A 10,548-nucleotide genomic window follows, 5' to 3' on the forward strand; every position below is an offset into this window, starting at 1 on the left:
CTCTAAGCGACTCGGACCCGCGTCGAATATTTGCACGCGTTACACGCGTTTCTCCTTACGGAAAGAGAGAGAGAGAGGGAGCAAGGAGAGGGATAACAGAGGGGATAACCGAGAGGGGGTGAGTTGTGGCATTGAGTCTGCATTGTGTCTGTTCCGTCGGCATTATCACGAAGTGCCGCCTCGAAGTCTTCCGTGTATTTGTGCTACGCTCGGGCCAAGAGTCCCGTGGAAACAATTAATCTAACCCTCTGATTACTCCTCCGACTACTGAAACATCCACCCCTCCCCGTCACCCTTGCAAACGACTGAGCTTCCGCCGCCTCGCCGACGACTTCAGACGTCAAAACTCGAGATATTAATATGTTCTCCCGGATGGCAGAACGAAGACCGACTCTTACCCGACACGCTCATCCCCCGGATACCCTCCGCTGATTAAATTATTGTTGCCCTGTCCATTCAACGAGATGCTTTCTTCCCTGAATATATCGTGTCCACTCGGGGTCAATCTCCAGCGATCATGAAAATGTGAGAAGAATTTTTTAATATTTTAATTGGATGGAGATTTTTTTCTCGAACAAGAGTGTTTTTTCGATGATATTATTGTAATTGACAATGAATCGAATTGAAATTGTTAGAAGATTGTACTCTTTTCCAAATTGAAAATTTCTTAAGGGATTAAATAATTATTCGTTGCATTGTCTGTCCTTAAAATTTATTAACGTTTATTATCTAATGACCTGTCCGAAGAATTCTTTTGTTATCTCGAATCTAACTTGCTTTGAATTAGTTTACGGAAAGGAAATTATATAATTATTCGTAACAATAATTCTCACTTATTACGATTGTAATTATTGATACGAAAGTAACAAGTGAAGGAATTTTAGCTTAATCTGGTAAACTTAATTTAGCTTTAAACTAAACCTAGAGCTTAATCTAACGAAGAAAGATGACACGTATAAGCTAACTATGAATTAAACACTTTTTTATTCGCTCAGAATGAGGTTATTAAAAGCGTCCCTTGTCGGTATACCTCACCGCAAACAAACTTGCAGATGTAGTATGTAACTCGCCTGATTATGTTTAAAGTATTTATGTGCCATTTCTGATAGTTTTCCGAGCATTAAAATAATTATTTATAATGTTTTGCATTTAAAAAGCAGAGATTTGAATTAATTAAACAACTACTGAATTTTAATTTCAAGTGCGATGTAATTTTCAAAATCTAAATGAAATACATTTAATCCGAGATATTTATTTGAAAAATTGTAAATTTAAGAATGTGCACATTTATTTTTTATAGCTTACTTTAAACATAGAATATATATTACGAAATAATCTTTTCGTGGATTTTAAAAATTTTATTTTCGACAAAAAAAAATAATATCGTATAATTCTTTTGTATATGATTATACCTTATTTAAAGTGCATTTAATTCACGTGAAAATATGTGAACTAGTCTATTATTTATTTCCACGAAATAAAAGGCTTTTTATTATTGAAACCGTAATCATTAATTAAAACACGAGACAGAAAATGAGCAAAGAGAATAATTACAACGTTCGATATGAAAATTACAGAACAAACAAAATGAAAAGTGATATCATGAATTACTGAACGAGTTCTGAGGGACATTCTGTGTATTTGCAAATCTATCGAATATAACGTGAACGAACTCGAATCGAATGAAGTATGTATGCAGTTATTTTAACATGAATAAGATAGTTCAAAGCCAAAATCCATTATAATAGTTTGCTAACTTATTTCGACCAATAATTTGAAACACATGTTATATATAAGAGAATAATTTAGATAAAATGTGTATTTTAAAACATGATCTTCCTATAAATTAATATAACTATAATAATTATATCAAAATGCATGCATAAAATTTATTTATTTATTTAATATTTATTTAATAATATTTTTGATTGAAAATGACTCTTATTATAAATAATTATATTAACTACATCACTTTTTCTTATAATTAATTACCTTAATTCTTTATTATAATGATATGATCTTCTATAATTGATATTAAATTAACAAACTAAAATTGTTCCAATATGTATGCAAGTATAGATCAAAGAAGATTTATTTTTAATATAATTTTTAAAAGCTTCACTTTTTTAACGATTGCTGAACTTTAGTTTATTCCTTCCATAAATCTTCCAATATTCATATAATGAAAATAAAAATTTTACACAAATTTTCAAGTCATTTTCATTCATAAATATTCCTACTTTGAATATTTATACGATTAAAACAATAAATTACTCACCTACGACGTGCAGATAGCCATACTGGGTTTTCGCGGTTGCCGTATTAATCTGGCACATGTACTTTCCCTTGTCATCCTCCCGAACATCTTTGATATGTAGGAACCAGGTTCTATGCTTATCATGGGTCACGGATATCCTAGGGTTCCTGGTAATAACGTGACTTTGTACTGTCAGGATGGCGCTCTTGTCGAAAAGCATCCAGGCCACCTGAAACGAAACAGGAATCCCGTTATGCCATAAACACGATTTACGGCCTCGCATCGATTATCATAAAATTGCAATTCCTATCGAAACATCGTTAACGTCACGGGACTCATTTGTCGAGATATGATATAGCCTGTTATTGAGGATATCCAACAAAGAAATAGAAAATATTTCTTGATTATACATTGAATATAAATTAGGAAATATTACATAAAATTATTGAATTTGAAGAACAGGAAAAATAATTTGGAAAATTTGTACAAATATATTTAATTGTGGCACACCCTTTGGATCATGTTAAAATTCTTTTTGAAACTGTTAAAGAAGCTTCTTTGATTTGAAATATAAAAAATAGAACAGTGTTAAGAAATTACAATACGTATGATATATTTCTATTGTTGGATATACTTAATTGCTCTCAATCGAAGTAATGGAATTATTGTTGGTAAGAGTAATGAAGTAGATCGATTGATTCCAAAGTACTCGATATATTGCTAATGATTGACATCTGACAACTGCCAATTCATTTACCAACTATCTCGTACAAATTCCCTTTAATCCTCTTCTAGTTATCTCCTTAATGCCCTTCTCTAAGAAGCAAGTATAACTATGTCTATCTAATGCTCGAACGTGGATGAAACTTTACTAATGATAAGTAATTCCCAACCCTTTATGCTCCACGCAAACACATCGATCCCAATTAACGTTAATTAATTTCCCTATTGAACTTGGCAAACTATTCAATCTGTTTTGTTTTTGAAAATTAAGTATATCAACATTCTATGGTAAATGATATGGATGAAAATCTTTATTCGTTGATCTTTCAGCTATAAATCTTTATAATTTCAATTTTTGTAATTTTTCTGGTAATCATCCACTATTCTACTTTTCCAAGATAATTTTGATTTGGTTATTTGATATTGTAATTATATAACATATCTATATCTGATTTATATCTATAATCTGATCAATTTATAATTTATTCTTAATATCATTAATTGATTTTTGTAAAAAAGTTTATATATAATGAAAAATAACTATTGAGACAAGCTAATCATAATTCATCATTTGAAATATATGAAATATTATTAATAGTATTTCTCTTATCATAGTTTTTTTTTATTATAAAAATAAGAGTTCACATATTTGAAACAATATATTGTAAACACCAAAATTCGATTCATATAAATAACAAAGAAATACAAAAACTTTATACCTCTGTAATTACTTTTAAGATATTATCCTGTGACTAAGAAATACAGCAGATATATTGTATTTCCTAAAGGTAATTTATATGTACATTAAAAAGTTAAATTAACTTTTAAAGTTAATTTGCTGAAGAAGAAAAGTATCATATTCCAGGCTTACAATTAAACCCACAGTTTTTCCAATTTAAAACTACTTAAAATTAGACATGGAAAATTAATCTTCACAAACTTGTTTCGAAGTTAATTCACAAGAGGAGAGAAAACAGCATTTCAATTCAATTTTATTTCACCTTGATATTTTTATGTTTTACAACCATGAATCTAATTTCATAATTATAGCAAGCAAAATATTTATACTATTTTAAAACATCACAACAGAAACATATATTTCTCCAACATACACACTATATACATTATTCAGATTGGAACATCTCTTAATTTAAATTTAATTTTATTAAACGAATATATGAATGATGAGACAACCCATACCATATTTTAAATTATGTTTTACAATCATGAATATAATTCCAATAAATATAGAATCTTACATACACAAACTACAATTCCTATTTTAAAAAATTTATACAATATAATTAAAGCAAATGGAATATTAAATAATTTTCATAACAATGTCCAATCCGAGCAATGTATACTATTTGTACGTGTAATCTCCGATATAGATAGCAAAGAATAAAAATAAATAAATACAGGACCACGGTCAATTATAGACATAAACATATGCTATGTATACAATCCTATTTTCACACGAAGATTAATTTTTATCACGAAGGAAAAGGAAATGGAATTTCGAGTCAAAGGAAACAATACTGTTACACTTTCAAAATTTCATCGGAATTCGATAGAATTCATTTATCGCCGACGGTCACTCTGTAAGAAACTGATTGAATTCCGATCACGAGGGCCCATTCGCGGACTTCTGATCAATACAGAAGAAAGAAAAGAAAGCGGATGACAGAGAGAGAACGACCCGTTAAAAGGAGAAAAGTTATCGCGCAAGAACGAGAAAAGAGGAATCTTTCTGGAGATCGTCCCTGGAGAAATAAGAAGACTTGTTTCGCGCGTGTACATGACGTTGTTAACTTCCGGTATTCTCGCAACGCCACCTTCTTACGACAGAAAAATAGGCTGATATGCTTTTACGCTGCGACACCCCTCGCGATAAGTCTTCGCTAACCGGTTCGGTCTTTACGATCAGAAATAAAAGAATGAAAGGAAGAGAAAGAAATACAGGAGGAACAGTAGTTTTAACTTTGTTCAATCTTTCCTCTGGATAACTAATGCTTCTTCTTTCCTGTTTCGTCTACTTTGTAAAACGATATAAACGATGGAATGATTAGTTATTCCTTGTAAGAAATTTATTTAATTATTCCTATTTAAAGAAACGTGAAAGGAAATAATTTTAAAGGGTTGTAGGAAAAATGATTTTGAGAAAAAATCTTGTTTGAGAAAAAGAGAGAAATACTTTAAAATAAAAAATACTATCGTATAATTAATGTACGAAAATGTTAACTAATATATTGTATAAGAACTTTTGTATCTCGAATCATGTAGTTGTGAATTTCGTAATTAAAATGGATCAATTAATAGCTTGGGAAATTACGCGTGTTCAGATATATTGAGTTTTTAATTCCTTAAATTTTCCCTTGACCGTGCAAAGCTTCAATCGTTCTCAGTTCTCGTAGAAAAGCCGCTATGCTTGCACACAAAGTTACAGTTCAATTTTCTCCAACTTTCGATGAAACTCTGCTGAGTTTCACAACGAAACGCGAATCAAATTACGCGATGATAAATTTGCGGATAACGATAATTTAGCCAAAAGGTTGTGTTCGACTACTTTTATTGCTTAATTAGAGTAAAAATATTATTATAAACAATTTGAAATTAAGCAATAAAAATGTAACTTTTTTAAAGTTAAGTCAATATCGCTATATACTAATTATTCTCCTGAAAACAAATGTTATTGGTTATGCAAATTATGAAATTTAGGATTCTATTTCTTTATCTCAAATAATAAAAGGGATTTTTTTTATATAAAAAATTTTGAGAATTCTTATACAATCACAGTTCTAACAATGACATATTCTGAATAAAAATCTTTCCAAACATTTTCTAAACATTGATTAAATCTTTATCTTCTATCAGAATAGAAATCCCTAATATCTACCAGAAACTTATCTTATCCATTAAACTTCTATAGCAATTCAAAAAGGAACAATCAGGATTATCTCTTCACGATCAATAAAGCTTAACATAAAGCAACTTCTGACCGACTGACTAAGTCGGTTGACCTCAAATCGTGTAAAACGAAATTTCAATCACGTGGAAGCAACCTTTGAACATCCAAGCTATTGTCCATCTTTGATGAAACAACCTTAATGTAGTTGATAGTGTGAACAATACACAATTCTATTTTCCAAGTAATTGAAAGAGTAAAATGCTTTCAATCTAATAGTTTACTAGTTTAATAGTTCTACTAATAGTTTAATAGTTCATTTAATAGTTTACTTTTGTAGCAACTATTAAACTTATTTGTAATAGTAAGTAAAATGTATTAAATTTTTTGAATGAGAAACTATTGTTAAATACCAAGTAAATATAAAATAAAAGATTTCTTGTAACAAAAAGTTGCAATTAACATAATATATAAATAATGCAATTCATAAAAGAATTCTAAATAATATTTATGTGTACATTATATATATTTTAATACAATAATTATTTTATATATTAATTATATTTGAAGATAATAGAATATGTAGAGCTATATAAAGATCTGTAATCTACTTATAAATTTTACAAATATAATCGTAATCAATACCAAATTAATACCGATACACGACAATCTGACTTTTTATCTACGTTTTTCCTATTCAACGACAGAATTTTCACTTCCATTTATTCAAGCCGAATATCACCATAACAGAGGTTATGTTTCTTTTACGATTCGCGTCGAGACACCCGGCGTCAAAGCAATTGCGCATTTACCTACGAAAAATCTACCCAGCATTTTTCTCTAGCATAGACGAACAACGGGTATTTGTCTTTTAAAGAAACAATATTCTGATCGATACTAAGCATTTCTATTCGCTAGATTGCATGAAAGCACGTTATTGTGTTAATACGAAACGAGAATTTTTCGGACAAAAAATGTCAAAATATAACGCATACGTTTTTATAAAAAACTTGAAATTTGTCTTTTAAGTATAATTATACGTCGCATAATTGCTTTTTTTAAAATAATTTGTGTAAAATTAGCTGTACCTATCTCATTTTGGCGGGAATCTGAGACGGCCACCTAACAATCTAAGAATCTAATACTAAGACAACTAATAATAATCGAATTTTGTTTATTTCTGCTTACCAATAATAAGTAGCTGCATTTTCTTTTCTTTTTGCATTGAAAACTTCTATAAATTTTCGATGATCGTGAGCAATCGTCCTATTGCGTCTCATTTTCGTTGGTTATGTTTCGCAGCTCACACCGAATAACACTGAATCACTGATAAATTTAATGTTATTGAAATAATATTATTCGCACTGATGACTATTCTAACGCTTATTTGTTTCACAATATTCAATTTACACACGTTTGCCTTTGTAAAATGAAAATGCGAACGAACTTTTCACTGCGTGCACGTACCGCGTAACGTATAGTGTTCTAATGGCGTCGATTTATTGGCGCGAAACGATGCGCAATGCGCAATTATTAATTAATACCGCCTTCACCTAAGAGGTGGCGCGTAAGTGCCAGCAATATGGTGAGAAAATTAATGTAATAAATTAAAAATATAATCATATAATTTTTTTAATAATTTCTCTTTTTTTTCAACGTATATATACATATATATACATGAAAATTGATGAAAAAAAATAATTTACCAAATTTGCAATGAGTTTAATCCGTGAAAAAAAAAAATTAAATTATATTAAAAAATATATACTGCCTAATGAGAGAATATATATATATATATATAAATTATAATTACAATATTTTTACTGATCAATCAAAATGAGATAAAAATATAATTGCAAATTTTAATTAAATATTAGATATAATTAATTTTAAAAGGATATAAATAATAATTATGTAAAAAAAAACAATTTCTATAATAATTATAAAATATAATTATCTCATTTTGGGAATCGTCTATTTGGAATCAAACATCGTATCATAGAAGAACCACTAAACACAACCTTCAGCTCGACTTAACCACCTTTGAGGGCTTAACCATGGTTACTGAAATAGTCTCGCCACCCTTGTTTCCCACCCTTGTAAAACCTTCGTCACGAGCGATTGACCTCAGTGTACGGTGCCAAGTGTTCCACAGGTTCTCCCTCGGTGGTTTTCACCTCGTCGTCATCGCTCAAACAACCACAAAATGCCGAAAGGACCCGGGCGACTTGTTAAATCGAATGTTGCTCTTCTATCTCTGAATGGAATGTAAAACGGACGTCGAAAGCTACAGCTGAATTGTACAGTTGAATCCACTGTTCCAGATTTTATCGGAACGTCAATTGATTTGTTAAAATTTTTGTTTCTCCTATTTTTTCCCTATTTTACCTTCCTTCTTTTTTTTATGCTATGTTGTATTCTTTTTCTTTTTTCTTTTTATTGTAATATTATATCAATCTGTATTTTGCCTGAATTTATTCGTTCAAATATATCATGTTTCTCTCAATTGATCCCAATTGAGAGAAACATGATTCTTTAAAATTGTTACAGATTTTTTCACTATCTTGTTATTTGAAATGCTATTGCAATACAAATTTTTTATATTATATTTTTCACACAGTTGTTTGATATATAATATAAAATAATGTATATTATATTGAAAATTAATTTAACATTTATCAACAAAAGAAACATATTGTTAAAGAAATAAATAATATTGTCAATTTTTAGAGAAACAATCGTAAATGTATTCTACAGTCGAAATCTTAAGAAAAATGATCCAAACTACCAACAATCCGATCTTTCATGGTTCGTTTTGTCTGCGTTCGTGTATCAAAAACGTCAACTGTTTGCAGCAAGTAAGATAGATGTCTGAGAAGAGATTTGTGGCAGACGATCCACGAAATGCTAAGCATTCGCAGCTCGAAGTTTTCACGAATCATTAATTTCTTAGAAAATCACTGCTGCTGTGAATCATTGCTTTTATCTTTAAAAAAACTTTTAAAAAACTCGACTGTAAACTCGATGATTTTTCTTCTAGAAGAACGCCTCTAACAACTTTCCATATCTATTATATTTTTTTAACCGAGCAAAAACAGAATCTTCAATACTTTAATAAAATTCTAATCTATTTTTATATTCCATTACTCTCTCATATACATTTTAATACACGATATCACGACTTTAATAAATACAATAATTATTATAAAAGATCTGAAAGCAAGCATATCGACCGTATCCTTATATCTCTCGTTGTTGGGATCAAATGGAATAAGAAAAATATGGAAAATCAAGCGAAGAAGGAAAGAGAGAAAAAATTACCATTCTGTGACAGCATTCCCCACGAGTGCATCAGCATGCACGTTACGCCAAAACTAAGATGGATGCCTCCGAGAGGGTTTCTTCCTCCGCGAGTTTGTACCTCGAAGAGCTCGCTACCAACCATTGATTCCTCTCCGCGAGAGGAGAGTTACAGCTTTGTTTACCACGCGAGCGACGAGACCAGCGCCGTCCAGTCTGGCTCTGCCTGCGTCTCCTCTTCTTCTTCCTCTTCCTCTTCCTATCGCTTCCTTTTTCCGTGACCTTCTTCTCCTTCTTTGACCGGCTGTCTGATTCGAAGAACTATAGCTCGCGTCAGGATCGACCCCCTTCGTGCTCTCGTGCATGTTTCTTCCTCTCGCGAGCTTCGTGAACACATATCACGAGGGAGCCGATGTATGAGGTAACAGACTTATGAGCGGAAATACTGGGAATCATGCTCTCCTTCCTTCCATAAGAGCTAGACGTTCCAGTTAGAAAGCTCGATATCTTGAACCTTGTCTTTGTTATTTTTCCATGAAATGTTAATTGATATTTCTCGGTTTTATTATTTCATGAGAATTTATATATTCATGAGCGCAAACTGAAGAAGAAATTATGAATTCCTTTTTGAAATTGTTAAATGTGTGATGAAGAGGGAAGCGATTTTCGAGAATATTCTTGATTATTATTAAGCAACTTCCTCAAAGATTAATGTAATACTCGTATAATAAACATGATTTTATTATAATGTTATAATGTTTCCTTAACAAATTTAATATTCATAAATGCTATTCTTTCTTAATAAGCAGTTTCTCTATAAATAATGATAAAGTTAAATAAAAAATTCCATCTCTAATCCTTTCTCCAATAACATTTATCTTTCATACACCGGAATTATAATGGTATTTTATTTATAATGGTATTTTATGATAATATCTTAAAGGATTTTCAATTCATTAACTGTACAGGATTAAATTAACATTCTATTTCCACGGAAAGAAATTAAGCGACATTAACTTGTATAATAACCAACGTTAGAACAAACTTTAGAATAACTTCACAGCCCTAACATCCTCCCAGAGACAGCTAAATCGTCCCTCTTCGTCCCCATATGGGGAAAGTTCAACCACGTCCCAGGCTTGAACGTAATACGACCACTTAACCCACAAACTGACCCTTCCAGTGAGCGTTCTTCTCTGCGCTATGACACAGCCCATGTTCCATTCCATTTAATCGTCATACAGGTTGTCATAAACCATTCTATCCAAAATTATCGGAAGAATTTTTCTCGATCTTTCATCGATATTTACTGCTTCCGCTCGTGAACTTAATTTGTGTTGAATTTTTTTTTTTTTTTTTTTTT

General features: G+C 30.7%; 1 protein-coding gene across 1 annotated transcript in view; it reads right to left on the minus strand.

The window, feature by feature from the left end:
* LOC102674794 (lachesin-like) overlaps positions 1-10,548 on the minus strand; it is a gene marked incomplete at its 3' end in the record, with an annotated part of 258,036 nt that overhangs the window by 100,892 nt on the left and 146,596 nt on the right. Inside the window, exon 3 of the mRNA XM_006618682.2 lies at positions 2,279-2,486. Within this exon, the coding sequence (XP_006618745.2) occupies positions 2,279-2,486 (208 nt within the window). The remainder of the gene's footprint in view (positions 1-2,278; positions 2,487-10,548) is intronic.

This window comes from Apis dorsata, unplaced genomic scaffold (assembly GCF_000469605.1).
Source record: "Apis dorsata unplaced genomic scaffold, Apis dorsata 1.3 scaffold_367, whole genome shotgun sequence".
Taxonomy (NCBI): Eukaryota; Metazoa; Arthropoda; class Insecta; order Hymenoptera; family Apidae; genus Apis; species Apis dorsata.